At 42.8% G+C, this 17,813-nt stretch overlaps 1 protein-coding gene across 1 annotated transcript in view; it reads left to right on the top strand.

The window, feature by feature from the left end:
• LOC138604611 (calsyntenin-2-like) overlaps positions 1-17,813 on the top strand; it is a 298,135-nt gene that overhangs the window by 256,166 nt on the left and 24,156 nt on the right. Inside the window, exons 10-11 of the mRNA XM_069676563.1 lie at positions 6,483-6,649; positions 11,697-11,845. Of these exons, the coding sequence (XP_069532664.1) occupies positions 6,483-6,649; positions 11,697-11,845 (316 nt within the window). The remainder of the gene's footprint in view (positions 1-6,482; positions 6,650-11,696; positions 11,846-17,813) is intronic.

Here is a 17,813-nt window from a genome sequence, read left to right as displayed (position 1 = left end):
AAATCAAACATAGGCCACTGGGGTTTGGCTCCAGAGTTTTTATTTTTTTGAAAAGGAGGCTCAATTAAATTGCTGCAAAGACTCAGCCAATCAGAAGTGTCCAGCATCACATCCCCACCCCTTGAGTTCCAGTACTTATGGAAGGGACTCCCCCCGAGCAGGAACTTTTGGCAGGGTAAAATATTGTCAGAGCTTCAATAGTACCCTTGTACCTGTGGTGGAATCACGACTAATGTATTTGTTTTTTTTAAATTGATGAAGAACAAGTGCACGGTGGTGCAGTGGTTAGCACTGTCGCCTCAGAGCTAGAAGGTTCCTAGTTCGAATCCCAGTTCAGACAAAGTGGGCCTTTCTGTTTGGACTTTGTATGTTCTCCCGTGCATGCGTGGGTCCTCCCACAGTCCAAAGACATGCTCGTTAGGTTCATTGGTGACTCTGAAATTGCCCGTAGTTGTGAGTGTGAGCGTGAAAGGTTGTCTGTCTCTATGTGTCAGCCCTGTGATTGACTGGCGAACAGTAACCCCGCCTCTCGCCCAATGACAGCTGGGATAGGCTCCAGCCCCCCTGCGAGCCTGAACAGCATTAGAGGTATAGATAATGGATGAATGGATGGATGGAAGAACAAACTGGACCAAACTTCAGAGGAAACAAATAGAGAATATACACAAACTGTAGAAAGGTCGGCCCAAGCAAGCTCCAATTGTGGTATAAAGAGAACCATAAGTCTGCGCAGTGAAACCTTATCTATATCTTATACTTCTGTCATCTGTTTTTATGTCATGGTTATATTGTGATGTTTTTTATTTCTCAAGTGCATTTGTGTCAAATCGCTTTATTAAGTTTTCCTTCTCGTTATCAGCTTGTCAGACATCTGTGAGGCACTTTAAATGGAACTTGATTGATTTTGTGCTGCAGACCCTCAGTGGACATCATAGATTAAATTAATGTTACAGAAAGTAAAGGCTGTGCTGTTATCACAAACAGACACAGTAGGAGACAATAGAAGATACACAGAGTCTGCATGTACTGTCAAGCATAGTCTTTAAGATTTCCTGCAGACCTGTTATTGGACAGATTGGGTTCAGGTAAACAACTAGATTGCATTGCACATTAACATTCAAGAGAAACACTTGTTAGTGTGACTTCCCGCATCACCAAAGCAGTAAATTACCCCACTGAGAGGGTGCGTTTGTACTTTTTAGCTCTCTCCTATTTTCTAATAGAAAGGTTGCCCCCACCCGTCCTTCTTCCTCCACCTCTGGGAGTAAGTGCTGGCTGTGCAGTTTTCAAACAGTCAGCCTATATTTACCCTCTGACCTGGCTGAGTGTGTTCATGCTCAGAAGTGTGTAACAGTCAGACAGGGAAGAGCAACACATTCATCGCGCCTCATTCTTCTCTGTCCTCGGCTGTGGAATCACACGCTGCTGCTCTGCTCTGCCTCCGCGGCTTCCCTCGTCACAGCAGCAGGAAGAAGAATTGACTATTACATGCACAAATTGAAACATAAATATCTGTACGTATACAGTATAAGGAATAAATACAGGCTTACAGGCGCTGATACAGGTGCACGTAAAATACATCACACATTAAATAAGAGACCCTCATACTTGCATTTAAGTAATGACCCTATTTTCAGCTCACTCATGCCTCTCCGGTCTCATCTGTTGCTGTTTTGGAAACGACGCACATAAAGCTGAGTAAAAAGGAGAGTGAAGATCTATAGAGCAAGGAGGGGTGCACGTAGCGGGCAGAGAGAGCTGACACCACGTAAAAACCAGCCGCCGTAAAGTGGAATGATCAGCGGTTTTATCACCCATATCATTCCCGCTCTGCAGCGTCGGGGTAATCCCTTCTCCTCTGCGTGTCTTTTTTTACCCTCTGTCTGGGACCCTTAATGGTTTCTCTGGCCACGGCCTAAATTGATAACATCTGTCAGGGTGGATAGGTGGACATCTAGAGAGAGGTCAGGAAACAGGGAGGAAAACAGTAACTGAGAAGAGAGAGAGAGCAGGTGAAGCATAAAGAAAGATAAATGAGCGAGTCTTTGGCATAGGTTGATGTGTGTGAATCCAAACGTGACCTTGTGGTTTTTTAAGATAGACTCTGCTCCCCTGATACCTGGCAGCGTATCAGCAGGTACTTAAGCAGAAGATGGCTTTAAATATGCAAAACAGCTGTGGTTATTGTACTGAACTGCAATGAGGGGTTAGATAACAAACATTCAAGTAAAGGGCAGATAGCTTACATGCTAAAAAAAGATCAGTGTTTGGCTGCCATACCACAGAAGGAGGCGTGACTCATACAGAATAAACCATAAAACTACAGCCATGAGATGAATGTAGATCAGGTCTGCGTGGAATGCACTGTTTTGAAGCTCCATTAATGATGGTTGAAAGTTTACCAATAGAATTAGCAATATGTTTGTAACACCTCCTTGACTGGCAACTCTGCCTGGCTACAATAACTGTCACTGGAAGATTTTATTAGCTATAGCTAGGTAGCTAATTAAGCTAATGTTAGCTCCATGATGCCACCTTAAGCCAACTTTTAAAATGTTCTCATCTTGAAACAAAACTTTACAGTTAAATGAATTATACTGTGCTAAAATACAGAGGCAAGCTTTCTGTCCAAGGGCAAATCAAACATTCTCGTTCTATAGCTGTGTCCCAATTCAGCGGCTGCATCCTTCGAAGGAGGCGGTCTACGGAGGATGCGCCGTTCATTGCTTGTGTACAGACTGATAAAGCCGAACTGAAATGAGCAGTCTGGTCTACGGAGGATTTCCTGTTTGCATCACCAGCTTTTCCCGCCATTACCCTTGCGTCTCCAAACGCCGCTACCGACGCATAGCAACAGGTAGCTAGCAGGCTAACTAGCTAGTAACGTCACGTAACTTAACCTATCATTTGTTTCAAGGCCCCTTTTTTGTTATGTTCAGCACAAAAATTCGATTGAGTTGAAAGTTTAGTTTACATTTAAAAGTGTATTCCTCGGCCGGCATCTCATTTGAATTGGCAAGCAATAATTCTTGGGATACGTTGGCCCGCGAAGGATGCACCCGATGGAGCCTTCGTGGCCCACGAAAAGGAGGACGCATTTGTCGACCGCATCTGAAGGAGCCTTTAAATTGGGACAGCCTTTGACGCGTCGCTGTGACAATACGTCCTTCAAAGGATGCAGGCCCTGGATTGGGACACAGCTTATGATTCCCTAAAATGGAAACTTAAAAAGACTGATATTTTTTTGGCAGGCAAGAGGTGGTCCTAGGATGTGTTATTCATAAACAGCTTTTTAATGTGTGACCTTATCCGCACACACTAATGTAGTGAGCTAATAATATGCTAACATTTGGTCTTGAGGCTTGCAGCGTTACAAAGTTCAATTTCAGTACAAGTTTAAGGACAGCTGAGTTTAATGAAGGGTCAATTGTTAATAAGACAGCAAAGTCAAAAAATGTCTGTTTTCCTTTTTGCTTTTTGAAAACTCAGAGGCCTGAGTGCATAGAGGCCTACGATGACAAACAAGCATGCTAAGGGGGCTGGACATAAATTCACAGGAGACAGAGCACTGAATGAGCAACAAAGAGAGAGTGATGAGACAAAGGAGTGGGCAAGGAGAAGAGTTCAGGTGTGAGAATTGTTATAGCTGCCCCCATATTTCCATGTGGTTGGTCAAGAAAAAAGCGTCATCAGTCTCTCGTCTGAGAAAGCAGGCAGGCAGATGACAAGCCAGTGGGTAGATATGGTCACACAACCATAAAGGCTCTGTTGTTTTTTTCAGGGGGCAATAAGGGATAAATCACCTGGCTATCGTGCACAACAGGTCTGCAGTTTAGCTATCATAGACATGATTTTAACACAAACTTCTTCAGCTGCTACAGACGATGTCTCGCATGTTTTCACACCAGGAAAGTAGGGCGTGATGAAGTGTTTCCAGTCATAGTCAGCGATGTCTCCACCTGCACTTACTGAGCTAGACGCATCACTCAGGGCAGTGATACATGCTCCTCCACTATCAGCGGGGAATTAAGGGTACAAGGGTCAAGCTTGGTAATGTCTGAAGTGTAGCCAAGGGGGTTTTGAACAGTGGATTTCCCCAACTCCAGTCACTGTTGAATATTACAGAGCACTTCTTCAGTCACCCATTGCCCGGTTCAAAGACTACATTTTACTCCTCTTGTAACAAAAATGGATGGCACTGGGTGGGTTGGAAGTGAACTAGAATTGCTGTAGTAAAAGCAAATCCAGTTAGGTAACGTTTTCCTCAGCTCTTCACCTCCTTGGATATCGACGTCTTGCTCTGGTTTAAGCTTGAGAGTTTCACCACATCTGTTACACACAGGCACTACAGAGCCCGATACTACCCTGTAAGATCTGCCACGCTGAGATGTTCCCACCTGCCTCAGCTTCACAATAAGATTATGCTGTTAGTCATCTGGTGGAGCCTACGTATTGAGAAAATGATTTGGTAATTTGGCAGATTTTGAGATGCCGGGGAGGTATCCAGTTCGGTCCTAATGACCTTGGACCCAACAGAAGAAGTAAGCCACACTGGTTCCATTAGAGTAACGAGGCCTGAATAGTCAGAATAATTGGCTAAAAAGGATATGAGTTGTGAGTCAACAGCATACTCGCCCTATGCATGTGGTCTGCAATTCGTAATGTCTTGGCAGAAAAAGGAAACTTCACCTCATTAAATATGTTATATTTGGGAGCACCTACTGTTTGCTTTTCCACATGAAGGTCATACTCAAGTGAGGTGGAAATGTTAATAAGGGTGTGTCCAGGACCATGAGGTTGAACTATTAGCAGTTGGCCTTCCACTCTAGCTGATCTAGCAGCCTATAGAAAGTGTACCAGTTCAGAGGTCCTAAATGCATTGACGTCTGAATGACTTCGACTATTACTTCACAGCTGGGGATTGTTATGACAGTTTTGTTTGGACTGCTTCCCCCTATTTTCTGTATCAACTGGCATACTGGAATTGCAACATAAAGTTTCTTAAAAGTACAGGTTTATAGACAAGCACGCACAATGTAATGAACATAGTAATTGAACACACGGCAACTAGAACTTAGACTATTTAAAGGGATAGTTCGGATTAAAGGCAGGGCCGTTGTGCAGAGGAAGACAGTGCCGAAGGAAAGGGCTGTCTGACGCCAGGGTTCAGTGTCTTGCCCAAGGACACTTCGACATGTAGACTGTAGCAGTCAGAGATCGAACCTCCAACCTTCCGATTGAGAGACGACCAACTCTACCACTGAGCCACAGCCGCCCCAAAGTGAAGTGGTGACACAAATTAAAATACAGCATATACTTGCCCTGAAATAACTCTTTTCAGTGGCTGAAGTACGTGGTACTCTCGGCCCCGTTAGCTTAGCTTCCATGTAGGAACTCCGGCCCGCTTCTCCTAACAGGGGCTGTGCTGACTTTCATCTACGTTATGTACTACACTTACTATTAATAAGTACAACCCCACTTGAAAAATCCAAACTATCCCTTTGAGAGTATGCAGAATTATAGGTTTCAGTTAAACTACGACACATTCCCAACAATAAGCATGAAAAGAATATAAAAGCCACTGCTTGCCTGTTGACTTGAACAATCACTGGGGAGCGGATGTATCGGGGCACAAAGCGTTAAGGAGGAGTTCTAAGAGGCAGAAACAGAAAGACATTTTTTGGTATGCACCTCCGCTACATATTTACCCATCAGTCATTGCTTTATTTCATCATTCAAATATTTTTGATTGAAGAACATGCTTGGATTCTTTTGTAGAGCAAATGTTATTAACTTTAGTGCTTTGGTGGATTACTGCCAGAACAGAAGAAAGGCATAGAGAGGGGAAGACAAAGTGAGGAAATAAAATAGAAGAAAGGACAGGAAAGCAAAGGTGAAGTTTTGATACCCACAGCTAGTAACCTTTCAGCTAATGAGTGGTTTAGAGACTTCTCTTGCTGGTGTTGGCCTTTACATAGTTCAGAGGACAAACTTTAAATGTGTTGACTTTTTCCTTACCTTTCTTTAGCCCGGACGGGCTGCTTGGGTAACACTTGCACTTTTGCAGCAGCACCCTGTCGCTTAGTAACAGAATGGAGACACAAAACATGCATGTCAAGGCCAATTATAGCCATAATTTGGTCATCAGGACTCCTAATTAAGGACTAGACAAGGTCAATGTTAGTTTGATGATATTGCAGCGTGTAAGGGTTCATCCCTTACACGCTACACATATAGAAAGGGTCTCACTGCATTTTTAGTGATAGGTCTAATTACTTTAAGTAGGTTTTCTTCTCATTCAGTTGCACTTAAAACCTGCCTACCAGTAACTGCATTCAGTGCAATAAAAACAAAGTAAATACTGCTTATAACAAATGATGTTGCCAAAAACCACAAACAACCTTGTTGAAAGGTATTTTATGAACTATTTTGCTGTGTGTGTGTGTGTGTGTGTGTGTGTGTGTGTGTGTGTGTGTGTGTAGGAGGGGAGGTGACCAAGCCCAGGTTCACCCAGTACTTCCGGGGCAGCCTGTCTGGACTCACCATCCGACCAGGGAAGATCGAGAGTCAGAAAGTCATTTCCTGCCTGCAGGCATGCAAAGAGGGACTGGACATCAACTCCCTGGAGAGTCTGGATAAGAACATAAAGGTATATTCTCTCACACACTAACACACACACACACACACACACACACACACACACACTTGGTCACAACAAGGGTTGCTCTGGAAGAGATAGAGACCAAACTTGCAGTGACAAGCCCGACTTCAGTTAACCTAAATTGTCGATTGAAGTTTAAGCCATTGGATAAACCCTAACTCAAGGTTACAATGATTTAAAGAGACAGTAACAGTATTCTCAGAAACACTGTGAGGGACTAAATATGATGATTATAGTAATTTGTTGAAATGACCCCCAGTCAACTCCCATTTTGTCAGTTAAATCTCTGCACTGTGTCAATGCAGAAAAAGAACAGCACTTTACAAACCGAGTATTAAAATTACCCTTCATTGTTTAACCTTTTGCAGTGGTCTCTGTCTTTTATAAATAAATGGACCCTGTGATTACAGCCGGTTAAAAAATCATTGAATAAAGCAGCTTCGCTTTATACATCTGTGTCTTTATGATGCTCTCAGGCTCCGCGCTTTGGGGCCCACGAGAAGAGCTGCAACTGACTTCAGCTTGTGTCTCAAAAAACTTCATATCAGATGACTGAAATTCTTAATTTCTTTAAAGGTTTATTGCGTAACTCAAAAATCCTCGTTGTTAGTGACACCTTTGGCCGTTGAGTGAACTGCAGTCAACCTTCTTGCACGCGCTGATGTTATATAGCAAACAAGCTAATGTTTGCTTGTTTGTTAACGGTAGCTTGTTGCCAGATTGCAGCTAGCTGGCTAACCTTAGCCTAGGCAGATAATGCAACCATACTAGCTAATAGAAAACAATCAGTAGTTAGACACATTTGTTTTGTTCGGCTTCATAAATTACTGTTGGCCAAAATCATTTGTCATGTTAGCTGGCGAAGTTATTTCCCGAGGTTAGCCAACTAGCTCTTACGTAAATACACTGCATGAATCTGGCATTGTGCTTCGCAACCAAACGGCAAATTACGCCGGCGAACCAACAAATCATTACAAGCATTAGCTAACACATGCTCACATACACATGTCCAATAGCAAGAAAACCAGCTGTGGGTCTGTTTTGATCCCCAAAAGCAATCGAAGGTCTCTCCACGATTCGCATGCTCTGCCGATGTTGACTCTAGTTTTCCCCCCAACATCACATTCCTGTCTTGCCAGACGGGCTTCACTAGATAAAACACATTTTTGTTTTGTTTTGTTTTGTATTCTTGTGTGCACTTTGTGTTGGTGTTGTAGGCAGTGAGGCGAGGTACTCGGGAGCGGGCATATACGTCACATCCTCTTCTTTTCGCGGGTAAAACGGCCCGAATGCTTCACATAGGAATCATCCCACAGGCTGTTAGAGGCAATTCTTCAGTTCCTCTACTATCCCTTCACACATTGGCCATAAGAAATTATTAATACATGTAAAATCTTACACAGTGCACCTTTAAATGATAAAGTTAAAACACTGGTGATGTGACTAAGAAAGTAGTAAGCCTACTGACAGCCATCGCTTATGGAAAACGTATGACTTGACCTACAAACACTACCTACTTAAAGAAACATAGTTAAATCATAAGTTGGCTTCCTTGAATCTCCTCAGCCTCCTTCCCTATCCCACATCCCACTTTCACCACCACAGCTAATCCATCTCTCTGCACGGTGGAAGATAGAGAGGAGACAAGTTGGATAAGGGGTTTGCGTGGACTTTAAACCGCCCACCAACCCACAACCCAGAGCTCAGCTCTCTTCCTCTCCTTCTCTCTTTACTCTTCTTCTATCCCTCACTCCTGCTGCTCCTTCCTTTCCTCTTTCCTAGAGCTCATTGTGCTGTGGTGCAGCAAAGAGATTCTTTCCATCCTTTTGAGAAGACAAGGTGGGGTGAGGAGGGGAGACCTCTCCAGGGCCAGTGTAGTTTATCTTTTGAAAGCTATTTCATTTTCTTCTTAGCCACACAGTCCGTGTGGCTCCCATAAGTCCACGGGAGGCTTAAGGACAGCATTTAGCCAAGCAGGTGGAGAGCTGGCACAGCACAATCAGAGGAGAATAACGGGGAGGGAAAGAAAAGACGGAGGGAGGTGGAGGCAGATAGGCAGCGAGTGCAGCGACAGAGAGCAGTAGATGAGAGGAGACGGCGAGAGTAGGGAAGGTGTGAAGAGGAAAATGACAGAGGAGGGGGAGTGCATGGAGAGCCCCATGCAGTGTTGAAGTAGTGTAACCCTGCTGCTGAGAGCCAGTTTTAGGAAATAGGAGACACTCGTTGCTTCTAGCAGGAGACGACTAAACCCTCTTTAAACCAAGACGAGCCTTAAATCCCTGAAATCAAACCCTGCAGGAGAGGACACACCTCTCTCAAGTATACTTCTGAGCAGAGTCGACTGACTTTTTTTTTTCAGCCCCTTGACTTAAAAAGTCTACATCAGGGTTTTCTTCCAGTTTTAGTCCATTTCCTACACAGAGCATATTCCCATTACTCTCATTCTTCTTATTTCCATCCTGTCTTCTGAGCAGTCCATTTAGGCTTGAGTTAAAATAGGTAATCCATCACAATGAACATTTACTTAAAGTGACAGTGCTGTTGCATGATAATGCAGCACAAACATGATGTTCACTTTGATGGATTACCTGATTACAGCAGGTTTCAAGCCTTTGCACGCACATGTTCATACGACTGTGTGGAGAAATAAAAGGGAATCAATGGCTGACAGGAATTTAGGAGAAAGGAAACTCAGTTGGAATGTACGGAAGCCCAAAGCAGACATTAATCTATACATTTTATTTATCTATTTCTGGTTGTTTTCTTGAGATCTCGACTTATTTATCTCATTTTTCTCGTGATAACTGGATGATTTCTGGCAAACAAAACAATAGTCTGTTCACTGTGATATTACAGACCATGACATGCCATGCTGCCATTGCCCACACTAATGAGGTAGGTTAAACCTATGTCGTTTTTGTGCTGGGTATACGAGTTATGATCATCTGATGTTACGCTGGTGCAGCGTTGTTATCTCGAGATGACAAGTCGAGATCTCGAGAAAACAAACGGGATTTACTCGCTATCACAGGACGACGGAGTAGATAAAACGTATGGATGCATGTCTGCTTCCGTAGGAATGGTATGGAGCTTTTACATGGAAATGCATATCTGAAATCTTTTTTGTTTTGTTGTAACATTTCTGCCCTTTGTCGACATTTAAGCTGCATCACACTTTGGCAGCCGAGCCAAGATAACAGATACCAAGAGGGCAAAGCATGCAACCATTCAGCGCCCTATGAAGCTCCATTTATGTGTGTGTGTTTGATAGAATTGCAAAATTGTGTTTAGGAGTATACACTGATAGATTATATGTGCAAGTTGCCCCAATTTATATATTTATATGATAACAATGAATGAAGTCACATACAGTATCTAATATAATGAAATGTAACGCTCATAGAAACAAACTTGAATAAAGAGGAGCTATTTGAGGCCAACACAGTGCCAAAAGAGATTAAATCTACGACTAAGTTAACCAGGTGAAGCTTGCTAAAACTAATGCAGTCTTCTAAAACAGTCCTGCAATAAATCCTCTCCTCATGAAGGTTGTTATTTTCAGTTTTAGTTGAAGCTGTTTAAGAAGTCTGCAGAATCAGCGGTGTGATCATTTTTGAGGCTACAGTTTGTCTTGCTGTTGAGCTGTATTGCATCATAGAGAGAGGTGTGTTCTGTAGGTTTACTCTCATTAATATAAAAGTAGTGGACTAAATAATAGAAACACATATCTGTATGAGGCACTTACCTACATTAGTTTCCTATTTGTACCCAATAAACAATAAAGTGTTTGTTCACCAAGTGGCCTAAAACAAAACTCCAAATTAATACGTGTGTCGCCCGGTGTCTGCTGAATTTGTAAAGAGGTAACTCTTTGCTAATATGCTAAATGGACTGTACTTATATAGCCCTTTTCTAGTCTTTTGACCACTCAAAGTGCTTTTACTCTGCATGTCACACTCACTCTTTCACACACATTTACACACTGTTAGCAGAGGCTGCTATGCAAAGGGCTTTTGATAGAGGCACGTTGGCAGTAGGGGATTGTCCCAGTTTCAAGCTGGGTGTCCAGAGTCTTGGCAGATATTATGTTCTGGTTTTCAACATTCACTACCAAACTGTCCCGGTTTTCACGACAATTAAAATAATAATAATTTCAGCGCGTACATAGGCGTTTATCATGTTCTGTCGCCACGAGTCTGAATTCAACACGTATTTGTCTGTATTTGTCTGTATCTATCATTGTGTCGTTGTCAGGGCCGTTGCTATGACGCTTGTGGCTGGAATTTTGATGCGAAACCTTTGAGGCGACCTGGTTAGGTGTGCATGCAGTTGATTGGGTGGCGAAAGTGTGTATCGTTTAGGCTATTTGTCAGATGATTTCAATTGTTTACAAGAGCACACAATCTTCACACATCTAGGCTCTTAATTTTGCTCTCAAAGTGCACCAGATTAATGCACTTAAAACAGCACCTCCTCCCAGAAAATAGTCCCTGCATTCATACATCTTTGGACTACAGCAGTCAGGGATCAAACCTCCCAATTGGTCGATGACTGACTCTACCACTGAGTCACAGCCACCAAATGAACTTTGCAGGGGTGATAAAATGTATTTGACGGCTTGTTGTGCTCCTGCCAAGTTGCCAAATAATTAATACAGGTTTAAGGTGGGTTCTCTTATACTTTCAGATCTTGCAGCCTTGAACTGAATACATTTCATCTGTCATGAAATCTATTTTTCAGAATAAATATTAACACCATACAGAACATTTTTCACCAGGTAGAATTCCAAAATGGCGACTGCACAAATTGCAGTTAGACATAGCAGAGGTTGTAGTTAACTTTATAGTGGCCCTGCAGATCTCTTGCCCCCAAGGCCCAAAAGCAGGTGCATTTGTCTATGCTCTCTCCTGTCTGGCAAAAAAGCTCGTCTTTCTTTAGTTTTCTCAAGTCCTTAATGCACAGAAAGTAAGCTCTCCACACACCAGACACATTTATAGCATCTCACTTCAAACGTCTTTGTTTTCTCCTTCCATAGTTCCACTTTAACCCTGCCCAGTCTATCTTGGTAATGGAGGGAGAGGACTTGGAAAACATGAACGCTGCTGTGAGGAAAGTTTCCTACATAAACTCTCGCCAGTTCCCCACACCAGGCATCCGGCGTCTGCACATCTCCACCGTTGTCCAGTAAGTAACACATCTCTTTCTCTTTCTCCGTACACTTTGTAAAAGTTTCTACCTGCATTCCTACGCTTGTGTCCTTTATTTCTCTCCTGCTGTTCCTGTTCCTCGTGTCTCCTCTCTTAGACATGAGGCGTGTTAACCCACTTGACACTTCTGTTAAATGTTAAGACAACATTTCAAATAACCCCGCCTGACTAATACATAATTCCGTCCTCATACATTGATCTGTACCCCGCCTTCTCCCGCTCCTGCCTCTCTGTTTCTCCTTTCCTCCGCTGTCACTTTCCTTTTCCTCTAATACACCATTTTCTGTTCGCTGTCGCCACCGGGGGCTCGTTTTTACATTTTCATGTCATGTATTAATAATTCTGCCTGGGTTTTGCCAGAGGAACAAGAGAGGAGGAGAGATATAAAAAAGGAGAAATAGCATGTGTGTAAAGGAGGGTGAGAGGGGGCGGGGGGTGGAGGATTGACTGGTAAAACAGCCTCCTTTGGCGGGTTACCATTAAAATTCATGATTGTTTTAAATATATGTAGACCCCTGCAGCACAGCCCAGGGGTTTCACTCCCCGCTCTCCTGTTGGGTTCGATGCACGGCTGTGGGCCTGAGGACTTCAACTAACACAGCAGGAGTGTGTGCGTGCGTGTGCGTGCGTGTCGGTGTGCTTGTTGGTACGTGTGCTGCACAGGCTGCTGGTGATGAAGCAGAGTCATTGTAGCTAGAGGCACACAGATTATCAAGGAATACATTATGCTAACCATGGTTGAGCTTGCGTTATTGCTAAATGTTGTTTAAATTAAGTTTTTCTGGCAGACTGCTGACTGGTGTGCTCGCTGCCAAAGCTGTCTGCACGCCTCAGTTAAATGACACGTTTGTGTTTTATGTTTGTTTTAACGATCAGAAATAAAGGTCTCCACTTGGAGTGAGACAGCTTGAAACAGTGCTTGAAGATATGTGTGGCTAGTCTGAGAGGACCTCCATTTAAAACCATTTGTAGACACTCATTAACCGAGGTGAATCTCAGTGTATTACTCATATCGTGGGCAGAGACCAGTTGAAAAATGTTCCCAAATTGAGTTACTTACATAGAGAGCCTGAACCAGTGCCTGCTGCCATCATTTATCAGCAACTGCTGAAACATCCCCAACACACACACACACACACACACACACACACACACACACACACACAGACACACACACACACAGTGCTTCATACAGTATCATTTCTCACAAACAGAGATGTTTAATATTTCCACACATTGCAATAACACTTGTTTCTCGCTGACACTTTATAACTACATTTTGCAGGCATCTAGAATATAATTAATCAAACAACTCTAATCCAATGACTGTACATAAAGATAGATGACGCATCTCCATCTGCTCTCATTGTACAAAACTGAAGCCAAAATACCCTCCGTGACGGGCGCTGCCATCTTGCGATGGTGACGTCATTTGGAGCCAGAGCTGCGCAGTAGATTCTGGCACCGTAGCCACTTCCGCTAACAAAAACACACACTTAACTTACTGGAAAACAAAACCCAGCAAAGATCCCGCACGTTAATTTAACAGCAGAGCAGCTTCGTTTGTTGGTCTGAGGCACATAAAGGTTATGAAAACAGCAGTGACTGTAGTGATTGTGTTAGTTACGTCTCCTCACAGATCGGCTGCAGGAGCCGGATTTGTCAACAGAGCCGTCAATCATCCTTTTTACAGAATCAAATAACTAATTAAAAGTAAACTCGTCAGAAAAATGAACACTTGGACGTAAATCATCCTGATAAGAACTAACTATAATGACAGAAACCATGTTTGAGAAAAATGTATTTGACGTGTATTTTGATTTTATAGTTTGACTCATGTCCCATCTGTTAACATGGAGGAGGCGGGCTTTATGACCTATACTGCAGCCAGTCAGCAGGGGGCATTAGAGAGGGTTTCGCTTCACTTTTAGGGAGCCGTCATGTGGTCCAACTTTTCATACGGCCTATGCACTAATCTAAATAACAATAATCCTTATGGGCTCCCTAGAACTGGGACATTTTGGGGGGCAGAGACTTACCTCATGCGTCACACACAGTACTGTGTGCCTCATGCACGTTATTGAAGGGTTGCATTGGGTCGTATTGTTACATTTATTGGATAAGCTAAAGAAATGTAACATAAGTTAATTCACCTAATCTTCAATCTTATGTTTATGACAGCTCCTTAGGAGGGAACGCGCTGACATGACGGATCTTTGTTGTAAGTTAAATGTGTGTTTTGGGTAGCGGAAGGGGCGGGACAACAATACCACGGCTCCACCAGTCGTCCATAAACATTGGTATACACCTGGAGCCTGGCAGCTGATATTTTGACAGTTCACAGCAGGAAAAGCACAGTTGCATTAATAGCATTTATACAGCTACAGCCCATTAATGTAAGCTTAATTCAGAGAGTGTTATTGTACATTGTGACTAACAGCTCTTAGAGAATGGAAGTGAGTCATTGTTAACAGGATACGATTCATATGTGTTTGTCTGCTTTTCCTGCTGTGACAAATCAAAACATCGAACAAAGTGCCCGTCTGTCTGTCACTGAGCTCCGCCGACTCACGCACCGCACATGCATATAGACGCTAATAAACAGAAGCATGTTTGCTGCTGAAAGGTGAAGTAATTATTGTGTTGAAGCACAGGTGCAGAGACAGTAAATCATTAATTATCACATTGTATTAGAAACATTCATGAGGGTTTGTACCAATTACATGGCGCTCAAGGACTACAGGAAAGATATGTTCAGAGATGAATCGTAATGCAGAATTAAAATGTGTGTTTAACTGCTGATATTCACTGTTATATCAGAGAGAGTAATAGACCCCTGAGAGATCTTATTCAGCTCATTTAATCCAAGTGTGCAGATTAGATTTTGTACACTAGAAGTTTAACAAAACTTTTTTTTTAAAATTATTTTTGGGGCCTTTTCCGCCCTTTATTTGTAGGGCAGCTGAAGAGAGACGTGAAATATTGGGAGAAGAGGGTGGGGAAAGACGTGCAGCAGAGGGTCGAGGGACGGAGTTGAGTCTGCGGACTGTAGTCTCTGTATACAGGGCACCTGCTCTGCCTATTGAGCTAAACCAGCCCCCAAACAAAACACATTTAAGATGTTTTCTTTATTCTATTCGTACTACTCAGCTTTCCCAGAAAAAAAGTTCCAAGTCAGACTTAGGATTTACAGCTCTATAAAGTACATTAAAACCAATGACTGTATAGAGAAATGGACGACACGTCTCCATCTCCTCTCATTGCACAAAACTGAAGCCAAAATACCCCCCATGACGGGCACATTCAATACGTTCTTATCCCGCACACCGGCCTGATTAACAGCAAAACAGCTTCTTGTGTTGGTCTGAAGCAATGACTGTATATATAGATGGACAACGTGTCTCCATCTGCTCCCATTGCACGTAATTGATGCCAAAATAGACCCTGTGGTAGGCGCTGCCATCTTGCGATGGTGACGTCATATGGAGCCAGAGACTGTGCAGTAGAGATCGGCGAGTGAAGTGGTCGTAGCCACTTCCGGTAATCCAAACACACACTTAACTTACCGAAAAAAACAGCAAGGATCCCGCACACCGGAGTGTTTAACAGCAGAACAGCTTCTCTGTGTTGGTCTGAGGTTAACGTTCACAGGTATGGAAACTTAAATGACTGTAGTGATTGTTTTAGTTACGTCTCCTCTCGCCGATCCTCTTCTACTCTGCTGATCCAAAACAGATCGGCTGCAGGAGCCGTACTCGTCAACAGAGCTGTCAATCATCCTTTTTACAGCATCAAATAACTAATTAGAAATAAACGTGTCAGAAAAATGAACACTTGGACATAAATCAGCATGATGAGAACTAACTATAATGACAGAAACCATGTTTGAGAAAAATGTATTTGACGTGTATTTTGATTTTATAGTTTGACTCATGTCCCATCTGTTAACATGGAGGAGGCGGGCTTTATGAGCTATACTGCAGCCAGTCAGCAGGGGGTGATAGAGAGGGTTTTTGGCATACACAATGTTTCTTATGACCCCTTAGCTTATGTGGTTGTTAAAAATGTAAAATAATAAGGTTAGATTTTCTTCCATCATCTGATTGCTCTTCCTGATGTCATGGCCGTTAAAATGTGTGTACGATGAGAGTGTGTCTTTGATCCAGCAGCAAGTCTGTATCCAGGGTCCCATTGATGACATGGGTGATTTAATTTCCAATCTGTTGTTTTAGTACTCCATCCAGAGCTCACACCAACTCAGTTAGATACACTGAGGGCCTGAAACATGGCCTCCCGCCACCACACGTCAGCAAGTGTTGAAATAAACTCCCTCAGACTCCCGTGGCCAGTGTCACTTCTCACAAAACAAGAGAGATGTTAATTAATTCCTCCAAATGCAATTCAATTTGTTTCGTGCTGACGACTAATAACCGCAATTACTGCAGGCACTGAGAAAATATAAGTAACTCGCGCTAATCTTTGCAACAGCCCTTTTAGGCTCCCTTGTCATATTTCTTTATAATTAAGTTGGACTGGCTCCAGGAGTTTTTTTTTTTTCTTTCAGCTCTGCAAGCCAACGCTGCAGTCGTCTGCCTGCATCACTGAGTTTGTATCTCCCACAGCTCACAACAATGGCTTAGTGCCCAAACAGCCAACAGACACACACCACCAGCTGTGGCCACAGGAGAGAAGAGGGGAGATTACACCGTGCCCCCAAAACAGTTTTTTGTCTCAATCCATGGCCTCAGACAACCGGCTGCAGAGGATTAGAGACGATAGTTGAGTTTCCATCAAACTGTCAGGCAAAGATTCAGGGATTTTATTCTTATCTTCCTCAAACTAAATGTGATGTTCTTTTTTCTATCAGCTGAGTTTAAGTTAGTTTCTGAATGAAAAATCGCTTCAGTGAAAAATCTGATCTTTTATCTGGACTTGTTCTCTCGGTCCCCAGTTCAATCAGGAGAGACCTGTAAATGAAGTAAGGAAGAACATTTGTCAGTGGTGATGGTCTTTGGTGCTTGGACTCTACCGGGTGATATGGTGATTGAAGGGTGTCGGCCCTGAGCAGCAGTAAGATATGTCCCCCCATGGAGTCCAGACACTGGTGGACGTGTTGGCTGATGATGTCATCTATAGGCTGATGAGCTGATGATGAAGACTGGGAGGTGACAGGGAGGAGGAGGGTCACGAATAATGGCGGCATGAGTAAACTGGAGGCAGCCATATTTAAAAAGACAGCAACAATATGACTAACAATGAGAGAGTGCTGCAGTGCTATTGGACAGATGTGGTGATGAGAACAGCTGATGAGGGCAGGAAAGAAGAGTGAGCATGCGTGAGGGGAGTGTGAGCAGAATGGTTTGAGATATTAAAACAATAGAACCAGCATCCCTGACTGAACTTACGCTACAGCTTCATTTAATGCAAACTACATCTTTCACCTGTTGTCTCCATCAATTTATTATTAATTATTATTAATTTACTTCTGATTATTGTCTTTTAATCGAAAAAAATCTCTTAATGGTACCTTAAATTAATCAGTAACATGACATACATTCAAGGACTGAATGTAGTGATGGAATAAGTTCTGCAGAAGCCGTAAAATTTGGTGTATAAGAAGCACTTTCAATACTTAATTTTCATCTAAAATGTGGGCTGCGTCCTATATACCGGTGCGACCAATATACCAGTATAAAATTTAGAGGGAGGTATTTAATTATTTTACCCAGACAGTGCCACTATAATCAAGCTAAAGCGTCGCTAAGGACGTGCGACGTCATGATCGCCAGTGCAGCCGCCATCCTCACAACACTTAACATCAACGTAAGCTGCTAGCTAACGCACCAGTAGCTAGCAGGATTGCAAACTAAACAAATAGTTGGCTATAATTTCTATGTGTTATGAAAAAAATGTTTTAAATGAAAATAGATTGAGATGATGAAATA

Source organism: Semicossyphus pulcher, unplaced genomic scaffold (assembly GCF_022749685.1).
Source record: "Semicossyphus pulcher isolate SPU_LCO1_2020_fin unplaced genomic scaffold, fSemPul1.0.p SCAF_26, whole genome shotgun sequence".
Taxonomy (NCBI): Eukaryota; Metazoa; Chordata; class Actinopteri; order Labriformes; family Labridae; genus Semicossyphus; species Semicossyphus pulcher.
Note: the sequence above shows the minus strand (reverse complement) of the source record. Positions and strands in the feature narration are given on the sequence as shown.